General features: G+C 37.6%; 1 protein-coding gene across 3 annotated transcripts in view; it reads right to left on the bottom strand.

Moving 5' to 3' along the window:
- SPINK5 (serine peptidase inhibitor Kazal type 5) overlaps positions 1 to 13,715 on the bottom strand; it is a 69,641-nt gene that overhangs the window by 26,600 nt on the left and 29,326 nt on the right. For all 3 annotated transcript variants that reach the window (XR_010942169.1, XR_010942170.1, XM_067732181.1), the window contains 5 exons: positions 12,626 to 12,707; positions 11,388 to 11,512; positions 10,869 to 10,950; positions 10,395 to 10,522; positions 7,360 to 7,408 (listed from right to left, as the gene is read on the bottom strand). Coding sequence is in view for 1 of the 3 variants with exons in the window: in XM_067732181.1 (XP_067588282.1) it covers positions 7,360 to 7,408; positions 10,395 to 10,522; positions 10,869 to 10,950; positions 11,388 to 11,512; positions 12,626 to 12,707 (466 nt within the window). In the remaining 2 variants the exon portion in view is untranslated. The remainder of the gene's footprint in view (positions 1 to 7,359; positions 7,409 to 10,394; positions 10,523 to 10,868; positions 10,951 to 11,387; positions 11,513 to 12,625; positions 12,708 to 13,715) is intronic.

The raw sequence follows: 13,715 nt of genomic DNA, 5'->3' as shown, positions 1-13,715 counted from the left end.
ACTTATCTAATTATAAAACCTTCAATTTACCCGAATATTATTCTGGGCTAGGCACTGTGAGAGATACAAAAAAGAATGATTTATTGTCCCTTTCGTAAAGCAATTTGTGGTTGGCAGAATAATAGCTCCTGCCCCCAAATTTGTCCAAGTCCTGATATCCAGGACCTGTGAATATATTGCAGGGCAGGGGGGACTTTGCAGATGTGTTTAAGTTAAGGACCTAGAGATAGGGATATTATCCTGGATTATCCTAGTATGCCCAATGAAATCAAAAGGGTCAGTCCTTAAAACTGGAAGAGTAAGACGGGAGAGAGTGAGAGGGAGATATGACTACAGAAGAACAATTAGAGATGCAATGTTGTTGGCCTTGAAGATGATGGAAACAGTCCAGGAGCCAAGGAACATGAACGCCCTCTAGAAGCTAGAAAAAGCAGAGACATTCATTGCAGAGTTCCTGGAAAATGAAGAAAATATGTTCTCAGAGTGGTTTCCTATCCTCCCTACACTTTTGTCTATTATGAAGACAAGTAATGCAGAGTAAGAAGTAAAAAGAAAAGTGATTACATGTAGCAGTAAGTCAGTAAGCATTTAAAAGTCTTCTATCGGGGCTTCCCTGGTGGTGCAGTGGTTAAGAATCCACCTGCCAATGCAGGGGACACAGGTTCGAGCCCTGGACTGGGAAGATGCCACATACCACGGAGCAACTAAGCTCGTGCGCCACAACTACTGAGCCCGCCTGCCACGACTACTGAAGCCTGCACACCTAGAGCTCGTGCTCTGCAACAAGAGAAGCCACTGCAGTGAGAAGCCTGCGAACCACAATGAAGAGTAGCCTCCCCCCACTGCAACTAGAGAAAGCCCGTGTGCAGCAACGAAGACCCAATGCAGCCCAAAATAAATAAATAAATTAATTTAAAAAAATAAAAAAATAAAAGGCTTCTATCATAGACTCAGAATTGTGATGTCACTATAGTGGATCTGTAAATATTTACCATCAGCATTCTTTTGAGGGTGCTTAAATATTGGTGCAGAAGAAGGCTGATAAAATTGGTGGAGAGCAATATAAAATATATATGTTTATGATGTGTTGCACATCACAGTCTATAAAAGCTAGGAAAGATCAAGGTGAGGAGATTCAACAGGCCTGGAAGGGGAAGCTTCCTGGAAAAACTGAGAGTATACATACAGGATAAACCCTAGGAAAAACACACCAAGGCACATATTAATCAAACTAACAGAAACTAAATTCAAAGAAAAAATATTAAAAACAGCAAGGGAAAACCAAAATATAACATACAAAGGAATCCCCAGAAGGTTATCAGCTGATTTTTCAGCATAAACTCTGCAAGCCAGAAGGGAGTGGCCGGATATACTTAAAGTGATGAAAGAGAAAAACCTACAACCAAGATTACTCTACCCAGCAAGGATCTCATTCAGATTTGATGGAGAAATCAAAAGCTTTTCAGACAAGCAAAAACTAAGAGAATTCAGCACCACCAAACCAGCTTTACAACAAATGCTACAGAAACTTCTCTAGGTGGGAAACACAAGAGAAGAAAAAGACCCACAAAAACAAACCCAAAACAATTAAGAATATGGTAATAGGAACATACATATTGATAATAACCTTGAATGTAAATGAATTAAATGCCCCAACCAAAAGACACAGACTAGCTGAAAGTTTACAAAAACAAGACCCATATATATGCTGCCTACAAGACACCACTTCAGACCTAGGGACACATACAGACTGAAAGTGAGGGGATGGAAAAAGATATTCCATGCAAATGGAAATCAAAAGAAAGCTGGAGTAGCAATACTTGTACCAGATAAAATAGACTTTAAAATGAAGACTGTTCCAAGAGATAAGGAGGGACACTACATAACGATCAAAGGATCAATCCAAGAAGAAGATATAACAGTTACAAATGTTTATGCACCCAATATAGGAGCACCTTAATACATAAGGCAAATGCTAACAACCATGAAAAGAGAAATCGACAGTGACATGATAATAGTAGGGGACTTTAACACCCCACTTACACCAATGGACAGATCATCCAAACAGAAAATAAATAGGGAAGCACAAACTTTAAATGACACAATAGACTAGATAGATTTAATTGATATTTATAGAACATTCCACCCGAAAGTGGCAGAGTACACTTTCTTTTCAAGTGCACATACAACATTCTCCAGGATAGATCACATCTTAGGTCACAAATCAAGCCTCAGAAAATTTAAGAAAATTGAAATCGTATCAAGCATTTTTTCTGACTATAACGCTATGAGACTGGAAGTCAATTAAAGGAAAAAAACTGTAAAAACCACAAATACATGGAGGCTAAACAGTGTGCTACTAAATAACCAAGAGATCACTGAAGAAATCAAAGAAATTAAAAACTACACAGAAACAAATGACAAGGAAAACACGACAACGCAAAACCTATGGGATGCAGGAAAAGCAGTTCTAAGAGGGAATTTTATAGCATTCAATCTCACCTCAAGAAACAAGAAAAATCTTAAGTAAACAATCTAAACCTACACTTGAAACAACTAGAGAGGGCTTCCCTGGTGGTGCAGTGGTTGAGGGTCTGCCTGCTGATGCAGGGGACACGGGTTTGTGCCCCGGTCCAGGAAGATCTCGCATGCTGCGGAGTGGCTGGGCCCGTGAGCCATGGCCGCTGAGCCTGCGCGTCTGGAGCCTGTGCTTCGCAAGGGGAGAGGCCACAACAGTGAGAGGCCCGCGTACCGTGCGGAAAAAAAAAAAAAACAACTAGAGAAAGAAGAACAAAGACAACCCAAAGTCAGCAGAAGAAAAGAAATCATAAAGATCAGAGCAGAAATAAATGAAATAGAAATGAAGAAAGCAATAGGAAAGATCAATAAAACTAAAAGCTGGTTCTTTGAGAAGATAACAAAATTGGTAAACCCTTAGCTAGACTCATCAAGCAAAAAAGGGAGAGGATGCAAATCAGTAAAATTAGAAATGAAAAAGGAGAAATCACAAATGACACTGCAGAAATACAAAGGATTATAAGAGACTACTACAAACAACTATATGACAATAAAATGGACAACCACGAAGAAATGGACAAATTCTTGGAAAGGTACAATTTTCAAGACTGAACCAGGAAGAATTAGAAAATATGAACAGACCTATCAATATAAACAGTAATGAAATTGAAATCGTAATTAAAAATCTTCCAACAAACAAAAGTCCAGGACCCGATGGCTTCACAGGTGTATTCTATCAAACATTTAGAGAAGAGCTAACACCCATCCTTCTCAAACTCTTCCAAAAAATTGCAGGGGGAGAAACTCCCAAATTCATTCTATGAAGCCACCATCACCCTGATACCAAAACCAGAAAAAGATATCACAAAAAAAGAAAACTATAGACCAATATCACTGAGGAACATAGATGCAAAAGTCCTCAACAAAATACTAGCAAACAGAATCCAACAGCACATTAAAAGTATCATACACCATGATCCAGTGGGATTTATCCCAGGGATGCAAGGATTCTTCAGTATATGCAAATCAATCAGTGTGGTACAGCACATTAACAAATTAAGGAATAAAAACCATATGATCATCTCAATAGGTGCAGAAAAAGCTTTTGACAAAGTTCAACACCCATTTATGATAAAAACTCTCCAGAAAATGGGCATAGAGGGAACCTATCTCAACATAATAAAGGCCATATATGACAAAGCCACAGCAAGCATCATACTCAATGGTGAAAAACTGAAAACATTTCCACTAAGATCAGCAACAAGACAAGGATGTCCACTCTCGCCACTCTTATTCAACATAGTTTTGGAAGTCCTAGCCATGGCAATCAGAGGGAAAAAAAGAACTAAAAGGAATACAAATAAAACTGATACAAGGAATACAAATAAAACTGTCATTGTTTGCAGATGACATGATACTATACATAGAGAATCCTAAAAATGCCACCAGAAAACTATTAGAACTAAGCAATGAATCTGATAAGGTTGCAGGATACAAAATTAATGCACAGAAATCTCTTGCATTTCTATACACCAACAATGAAAAATCAGAAAGAGAAATTAAGGAAACACTCCCATTTACCATTGCAACAAAAGGAATAAACTTATCTAGTAATAAACCTGACTAAGGAGGCAAAAGACTTGTACTCAGAAAACTATAGAACACTAATGAAAAATATCAAAGATGACAAAAACAGATGGAGAAATATACCATGTTCTTTGATTGGAAGAATCAATATTGTGAAAATGACTATACTACCCAAAGCAATCTACAGATTCAGTGCAATCGCTATCAAACTACCAGTGGCATTCTTCACAGAATTAGAACAAAAAATTTTACAATTTGTATGGAAACACAAAAGAACCCGAATAGCCAAAGCAATCTTAAGAAAAGCAGAGTTGGAGGAATCGGGCTCCCTGGCTTCAAATTATACCACAAAGCTACAGTAATAAAGACAGTATGGTACTGGCACAAAAATAGAAATATAGATCAGTGGTACAGGATAAAATGCCCAGAGATAAACCCACACACATATGGGCACCTAATTTACAACAGTGGAGGCAAGAACATACAATGGAGGAAAGACAGCCTCTTCAATAAGTGGTGCTGGGAAAACTGGACAGCTACATGTAAAAGAATGAAATTAGAACACTACCTAACTCTACACAAAAATAAACTCCAAATGGATTAAAGACTTAAATGTAAGACCAGACACTATAAAACTGTTAGAGGAAAACATAGAAAAAACACTCTATAACATAAACCATAGCAAGATCTTTTTTGACCAACCTCCTAGAGTATTGGAAATAAAAACAAAAATAAACAAACGGGACTTAATTAAACTTAAAAGCATTTGCACAGCAAAGGAAACCATAAACAAGACAAAAAGACAACCCTCAGAATGGGAGAAAGTATTTGCAAATGAAACAACAGACAAAGGGTTAATCTCCAAAATATACAAAGAGCTCATGGAGCTCAATATCAAAAAAACAAACAATCCAGTTAAAAACTGGGTGGAAGACATAGACATTTCACCAAGGAAGACATGCAGACGGCCAAGAGGCACCTGAAAAGATGCTCAACATCAGTAATTATTAGAGAAATGCAAATCAAAACTACAATGAGGTATCACCTCAGGCCAGTCAGAATGGCCATTATCAAAAAATCTAGAAACAGTAAATGCTGGAAAGGGTGTGGTGAAAAGGGAACACTTGTGCACTGCCGGTGGGAATGTAAATTAATACAACCACTATGGAGAACAGTATGGAGTTTCTTTAAAAAACTAAAAATAGAACTATCATACGACCCAGCAATCCCACTATTGGGCATATACCCTGAGAAAACCACAATTCAAAAAGAGACATTTACCACAATGCTCATTGCAGCACTATTTACAATAACCAGGACATGGAAGCAACTTAAGTGTCCATTGACAGATGAATGGATAAAGAAGATGTGGCACATATATACAATGGAATATTACTCAGCCATAAAAATAAACGAAATTGAGTTATTTGTAGTGAGGTGGAGGGACCTAGAGTCTGTCATACAAGTGAAGCAAGTTAGAAAGAGAAAAACAAATACTGATGCTAACGCATATATATGGAATCTAAAAAAAAAAAATGGTACTGATGAACTTCGTTGCAGGGCAGGAATAAAGATGTAGACATAGAGAATGGACTTGAGGACACAGGGTGGAAGGGGGAAGCTGGTGCGAAGTGAAAGTAGCATTGACAATATATACACTACCAAATGTAAAATAGTTAGCTAGTGTGAAGCAGCCGCATAGCACAGGGAGATCAGCTCAGTGCTTTGTGATAACCTATAGGGGTGGGATAGGGAGGATGGGAGGGAGGTTCAAGAGGGAGGGAATACGGGGACATATGTATGCATATGGCTGATTCACTTTGTTCTACAACAGAAACTAACACAGTATTGTGAAGCAATTATACTCCAATAAGGATCTATTAAAAGAAAAGAAAGAAAGACATATCTGAAACAAAGATATGGGGGAGAGAACAAATATGAAAGTATGATGCCTGGAGAAACTGACACCTTTCTGGGAGTTACTTGATAAAGTCCAGGGATGGGGGATGCATATTTGAAACAGAAGAGTAACAATGGGAGTGGAGAGGAGGAGGAATGTGTTAAGAACATTTGAAAAATCTAATAGGATTTAGAAACTGATCAAACATTATGGATAAAACAAATTTTCAATTCTGAATTACTAATAGAAAGATGGTTCCAGGTAACAAAGTTACTGAGAAAATGAATCAGTTTAAAGGCAACATTTTAAACTGTCAACTTTCCCCCCCCAAATTATTAGGCTTATACTTTTGAGGCTGTTGTTAGGAAACAGAATAAATAAAGGTAAACCTTGTGTAAGGCTATGTGAGAGTAATCCTACATCTATGTAAAGACAGACTTTGCTCTGCTACTTATAAAATTGTAAAATTATAGAAATGTGAAGTAGATTAAAAATAATTAGAAAGTCAAAGGATTTAATTAATAGTCATAATTGAAAGTGAAAATACTAGTATTCCTCCATAGCTGGGCGCTGACAAAGATCAAATATGAAAATATGTGTGCTCTTTGTTTTGTAAATTGAACTAATGTGAATGATAGGGATGTTGTGCTCTCTTTAAAATAGCTAAGAGGTAGGAATTATGTAACCTGAAATTAGTAAATTGTAAAAATTGATAGTAATAACCTGTGCCTGACAACAGAAATCTTAAGAAAAGCCAAATAAGTTAAACTCCATTTTTTATGAACTAAACCTTAAATTTTGAATTATCATGAAATAAAATTGATACTCAGGAAACTTGTACTTAAGACTTTTTTTTCCAGGTTAAAGGTTATATTTATTCATTTTTTAAATTAATTTTTATTGGAGTATAGTTGACTTACAATGTTTGTTAGTTTCTGCTATACAGCAAAGTGAATCAGTTATACATATACCTATATCCACTCTTTTTTGATTCTATTCCCATATAGGTCATTACAGAGTATTGAGTAGAGTTCCCTGTGCTATATAGTAGGTTCTTATTAGTTATCTGTTTTACATATAGTACTATGTATATGTCAATTCCAGTCTCCCAATTTATCCACCGCCATTTCCCCTTTGGTAACCATAAGATTGTTTTCTACATCTGTGACTCTATTTCTGTTTCATAGGTTCATTTGTACCATTTTTTAAGATTCCACATGTAAGCGATATCATATGATATTTATCTTTCTCTGTCCCCCCAAAAACAGGAAAACATTTATGCTAATGAGATATCTAGAATGTTATTGCAGAGAAAAAATGTCAGGGTATAATATAAGAATTTGTGAGAAGATTACCTTTGCAGTTTCTCTTTTAGCCTTTGCTCTTGCTCTTTCTTCTTGTTGACTGTAAGAAACAGGAAAAAAGAGAGAAGAATCTTAATACAGTAGTATAGATTCTTAACATTCACAGGTTGATCATTCATTGCTTTGATTATTCTCAAGCAACTCCAAAGATCCACTCATAGTAGGTGTAATTTTATTGGGTAATAATTAGAATGATTTACCACACCTCAAGAGAATGGTGTTCAAGGGAAAACCCCTTAATTAATGAGTAAACCTATTTAGCTTCCCAGCAAATATCCTGGAATAGGACTTTCTTATTTGCTGATTCTTTTACATCTGCAAAAGGTGCAGAACTCTTTATAAAGTGGTGATATTTAGCTTCTGGGAGGCAGTATAGCATGGTGATTAAGAAGAAAGTTAAGAAGAAAGACTCTGCAGCCAAATAGAATAAGGAACACAAAAAGTGTCTTAACCTCTCTGTGTTTTCCTCATCTTTAAATGGGGAAATGGAGTGGAGGGATAGAAGAGGTCATAAGAATACTTCTCTCATAGGACTGTTGTGAGCATTAAATAAGTTGATACATGTAAAGCAGTTAGAATTAGTATCCGGTACATAATAAAGTGACTGATAAAAGTGATTGTCATCATCAGCATTGTAAGCATTATTGAAAGTGAACACTCCAAAAACAGGCATATTGGTCTTCCCTGATGGCGCAGTGGTTAGGAATCCGCCTGCCAATGCAGGGGACACGGGTTCGAGCCCTGGTCTGGAAAGATCCCACATACCGCAGAGCAACTAAAAGTCCGTGTGCCATAACTACTGAGCCTGCACCCTAGAGCCCCCAAGCCACAACTACTCAGCCCACGTGCCACAACTACTGAAGCCCGTGCTCCTAGAGCCCGTGTTCTGCAACAAGAGAGACCACCGCAATGAGAAGCCCGTGCACCGCAAGGAAGAGTGGCCCCCTGCTCACCACAACTTGAGAAAGCCCGTGTGCAGCAGTGAGGACCCAACACAGCCAAAAATGAATAAATAACTTTTATTTATATAAATAAAATAAATGAAAACAACAAAAAAACAGGCACATGATGAAAATGAAATGAGAGTAATAGCTATTAACCATTTTGGATGAGTAACAGTGTTAGAAATTAAGTTTAATATACTCAGTATGCAGCATAATTAGATCTATAATGCAGATAATTCAATCATGTTGTAGAAACAAAAATAATTTGCTAAAACGTTTTCATACGTTACAGTCAACGTAAAAACTGCTCATTGATCAACTTAAAACTTTTTTAAAAGTTGAAAACACTATTTGTATATGATATTAAAGTGTTTAAGAAACGACTGTGGAGGGAAGTATGGTTCTTAAGAAAGGCAATAGCCTTTGCTAACATATCCATAAAATATGAGGCAATAAAATTTTAATTGGATAAGGAATTTTTATATTGATGGAACAAACTAAAATAGCTCCAAAATTGTGGTGTTTCTTATACTTCTTTATATGGATACTGATCCAAACTTTACTGTGAGTCTAAGTTGACTATAAAATTTAAGAAGCATTTTCTTTTCATAATGGAAACTTGTCAGAGGAAACAGCAGAGATGACCACTAGGTGGCAGACTTACTTCCTTATCTATGAAAGATTAAGGTAAAGAAAAAGACTGAGATGAGCGTAACAGGCAGATGTTACTACCAGAAGTTGATAATGGCTTTGCTAAATAATTATACCCTGTCTACACCCTACATTGAGAAATCTTATCATTTTCTTCATTTTTCCTGGGCCGAAATTTCCATCATTCTCATCTTCTCTGGGCCTTAATTTTTTTCCATCTATAACTTGGGATAATACAGAACCCATTTCATACGGTTGTTGTGAAGATTAAATGAGATTGGGTAGCAAAACCCAAGTATATGCCGATTATATGCCAATAAATGTTGGTTATGATAATTATATGGTCATCGTCATGACTTCCATCTAACAGATTTTTTAATGCTTCCATGGCTCACTTATACTATGGGACAAATCTGCTGGGTTGTATTGCTCTCCACTAGGGAAGACGGAATGACTGAATCCTTTCAGAGATTCTGGGCATCTAGAAAATAGAGTATCCCTTGGGACAAAGACTTAAGGAATACAGCAGACTCTGGTTTGAGAGGACATACCATGTTGTCTAGGACATACCATGTTGTCTATTCTAAAGTCATACTTTAGTCCCCTGTAAATGAGGTATTCAACTCCTATACAACAAAATCATCATTCCTGAAGCAGCCTTTCTCTAACTATTGCAGAGTTCATCTTCATGTTGTGCCCAAATCTGTCTCCCTATATCTCTCATCAATTTTAATTCTGTTCCTTGAGGTCACACAGAACGAGTAGAAATAAAAATCATGAACCAACACAAAACAAAAATTCCTAAAATTTGCCATGCACCATAATGATATCAATATATTACATGTAATCTCATGCATTTCCTCTTTCAGCTGATAATCCTTCAGAAAACTAAAAGCAATTAGTATGGTTGTCATAGAGTATTCTCTTCTCTGAAAAAAGGATTCGGAGTTCTTTCTGAAATGTCCTGAAATTATTCTGCATTTTTTATATCACAGTAGTTATCATCTGAAAGCTCTCCACTTGGTTTTGGAGTTTTTTGTGTGTTTGTTTTTTAGTTCATTTAAATGTGACACACAAGAAGAGGAAAACTGGGCTTCCCTGGTGGCGCAGTGGTTGAGAGTCCGCCTGCCGATGCAGGGGACACGGGTTCGTGCCCCAGTCCGGGAAGACCCCACATGCCGCGGAGCGGCTGGGCCCGTGAGCCATGGCCGCTGAGCCTGCGCGTCCAGAGCCTGTGCTCTGCAACGGGAGAGGCCACAACAGTGAGAGGCCTGCGTACCGCAAAAAATAAAAAAAATTAAAAAAAAAAGAAGAGGAAAACTACACTGAAGTTTTACACTGAAGAGGAAAACGCATTATTCATAATTGTTGGAAAACTGCCCTTAGCAGTTCCCTGTCCCCACTGCCTCAGAAGCCCCAAGCTCTACTCACAAGAGAGCCTCACACATGAAGCAGAGGTTGACGTGCTCCTTCCCATCTGGGCCCTGGATGGGGTCGTTCTCTCTAGTGCAAAGAAGATGTCCATTCTTCATGGATTTGCGGTATTCCCTGCACAACTCCTGTGAAATCAAGGAGGGAAGTTTGAGGTGTTGAACACGGGTTGGATCAGATTGCAAAAACTGCTCAAGTTTATACATTTTTCTTAAATGGCGGTCAGCACTTAGCAAATTTTAGAATAGTTCTTAACTTTGAAGACGTGAATATTTTTAAATGATAAAAGTTACAGACCCTCAACCGAGAAATAGTCACATATGCACATGTGTACATGCACACATATAAACAAATACACAAACCACAAACTGTATCAATGTTTCATACAGTTTAAGGGAATTTATGGGTTCCCTGAACGCCATCTATGGATCCCAGGTCCATATGCCTCTGACTTGTTGAAGAAGGTCCCCTCACCTCAAAGGAAGATGTATTCTCAGATTGCCTTTTATTTTTTGACTCATCTTCCCTGTTTTTCTTTTCTTTTTTTTCTGCTTGGCTAAAAAAGAGTGATTTAAAAAGAGATGAGTAAGAATCATAGAATCTCCAGATTGAAAGTGATCTAAAATACTCAAATATCATTCAGTTATTACAGTTATATATATTATGAACCATGTATGAACTGATGTACTGTTTGGCATATTGATATGTTTGCTAGTGATCTGTCGTGTTTTCAGATGATTTCATATCCCACTCTGCAAGGGTATGATCCTTGTTTCATGTCATTTACACTTTCACGGGAACTCAACCAGTGATTGATATGCAGGAATCATTCTTTGACAATTATGACACTGTGCAAAAATGTGTCACAAAAAAATGCCATTGATAAGAAACAAACACAATTTAAGAAACAAAATAGAATAAAGCTCCAAAAAAGAGAAATGAAGCAGAAAGGACAAAACCCTCCCTCATTTTCCCAGCAGCAGCTCTACTCACAGCATAGTCGCACACATGGAGCAGGGGTTGTTATACATTTTCCCATCTGGGCCCTTGGTGGGGTTAATCTCTTTGGTGCAGGGGAGTGTTCCATTTGTCATAAACTTGAGGTATGGTCTGCACGGCTTTTGCCAAGATAGAGAAGGTAATTTGGACACACGTTTTATTCCCATTCAGAGCAGAAGTTTGAAGCATCTACATTGGTAGAAACTAATCTTTGAGCCCAGGATTTTAGTTGTGTTTTCTCTCAAATATAAAATTCAATTGAACAAAAAAAACCCTCGTGATTTGCTAAGAGATGGAAACAAATAAGACATAATAGGATGTATAATAAAAGAGGTAGATAAGTAAACTCCACTATAATCTAAATAGAATAAAATAAGTGCAAACATACAGGTACAAGAAAATCTGAGAACTCAGAGGTTGGGACCATGAAATCTGATTGTGGAAATCAGGGAAGATGTCAGGGAACTAGGATACTTTGAGTGAGACTTTGAAGAGTAAATAGGATTTTCCTGGTTAAGAAATGGATTCAGAAATACACATTTTAGATTGCTAAAATAAGCTGAGAAGCACATGTCAGAAACTACATGGCCTATAGCAGAACATGAATTTCTGAATGACGGTAAGGAGCCAAATAAGAGAGTTAAGGAGACTGAAATGCATCCTTTAGTTGATAATGAGTTATTTGTGCATTTTAAGAAGAGCAGTATTATGATCTAGTTAATATTTTGAAACTACTCCAGCTGTGTTAGGGAGGATGGTTGGATAAGAAAAAGAATAGAACTTAGAGGGAAGATTAGGAGACTTTCATCATCTAAAGAAGAAGTTAACGGTAACTTATATAAAGCCATGAAAATGAATATTGTAATATTTCAAAGGTAAAAACTATGTTTTCTGTGTGTGTACAATGTATTTTGAACCCAATTCAGATGTGAAATTTCAAAAATTCACATGTAGAAAATATACACTAAGTGTCTCAGGAAAGTGGTAAGCAAAAGCTAGCATAGTCTGTAAATGATGAAACTAGAACTAGAAATCATTTTTTTTCAGACTGCAAATAAGTTCTTTTTACTGTACAGAGTTAGTCTCTGAAGCAGCAAGAATTGATCCACTCCCATATCATTCATCTCAATGTCATCTCCAGATTGAAAGGTTAAGGTTTTCTGGGGATTTTTGCAGGGCAATATTCCAGCCTTTAGGTTCTTTGAAGTGTGTTCAAATTACAGTCTACTCACTGCATATGAGTCTACTCTTCCAGGTTCTCTTTTACTTCTTGCTTTTGCTTCAGCCTTTTTCTTTTCTTCAGCTTTTGCTTGGCTGAATTAGAAAAAACAAAACAAAACAAAAACAGTACAGATCCATAGGACCAAACACAGTCAATGGTTTCTCCACATTTCTGCATTGCTAATCTGTCCTCCCTCCTGAAGAAGGAGCAACTTTGCCCCTTTATCACTACATACCAATGAGAAGCAACAAAACAGCCTCCAGTATAAGATACCAGAACTTCTTCATAGTTTCTGCATAACACTGAAATAAAGATAGCGTTACTTGTGGATTTGGGAGACTTGCTTTCTGTAAATTACCTTTTTTGGCTGTGGTCAGAAAAGGAACATCATCAGTGTTCATCAAGGAGATATCAAAACTAGTACCGTGGGCTTCCCTGGTGGCGCAGTGGCTGGGGGTCCGCCTGCTGATGCAGGGGACGCGGGTTCGTGCCCCGGTCTGGGAAGATCCCACGTGCTGCAGAGTGGCTAGGCCCGTGAGCCATGGCCGCTGAGCCTGCACGTCCGGAGCCTGTGCTCCGCAATGGGAGAGGCCACAACAGTGAGAGGCCCCAACAGTGAGAGGCCCGCGTACCGCAAAAAAAAAAAAAAAAAACAACTAGTACTGCGGTGACATTACACCTGGAGCCTGAAAGTGGCCTTAATAAAGCACATTGACTGGTCCCCTTGTTTCACAGAGACAAGGTGAGGTGGTGAGGGCTTTGCTTATAATCTCAGGATATGACAACAACTAACCCAAATTTCTCCTCTCAAGTCTATGTTCTGTCTACCACGTCGTGTATGCCGTAGCTTTATTAATTCAGTTTACCTGTATTGCTTACTCATGGCTGTGTTATCTGTAAGAAAATGTAGGATGGGTGGAAAAATAATAATTTCCATACATTGATAAACCAAATGAGCCAAATTTGCTTTGTACAATGGAATTGCATGGTATGTACAGTTAACTGATGGTATTTCAACCATACCTGGTTGTCAATCAAATTACAAAAGACCAAAGATTCTAAATGTAGTCAACTACTTAATCTGAACTCAATCAGATAAA

This window comes from Pseudorca crassidens, chromosome 3 (assembly GCF_039906515.1).
Source record: "Pseudorca crassidens isolate mPseCra1 chromosome 3, mPseCra1.hap1, whole genome shotgun sequence".
In the NCBI taxonomy this organism is placed as follows: Eukaryota; Metazoa; Chordata; class Mammalia; order Artiodactyla; family Delphinidae; genus Pseudorca; species Pseudorca crassidens.
This window is presented reverse-complemented; position numbering and strand designations above follow the sequence as displayed.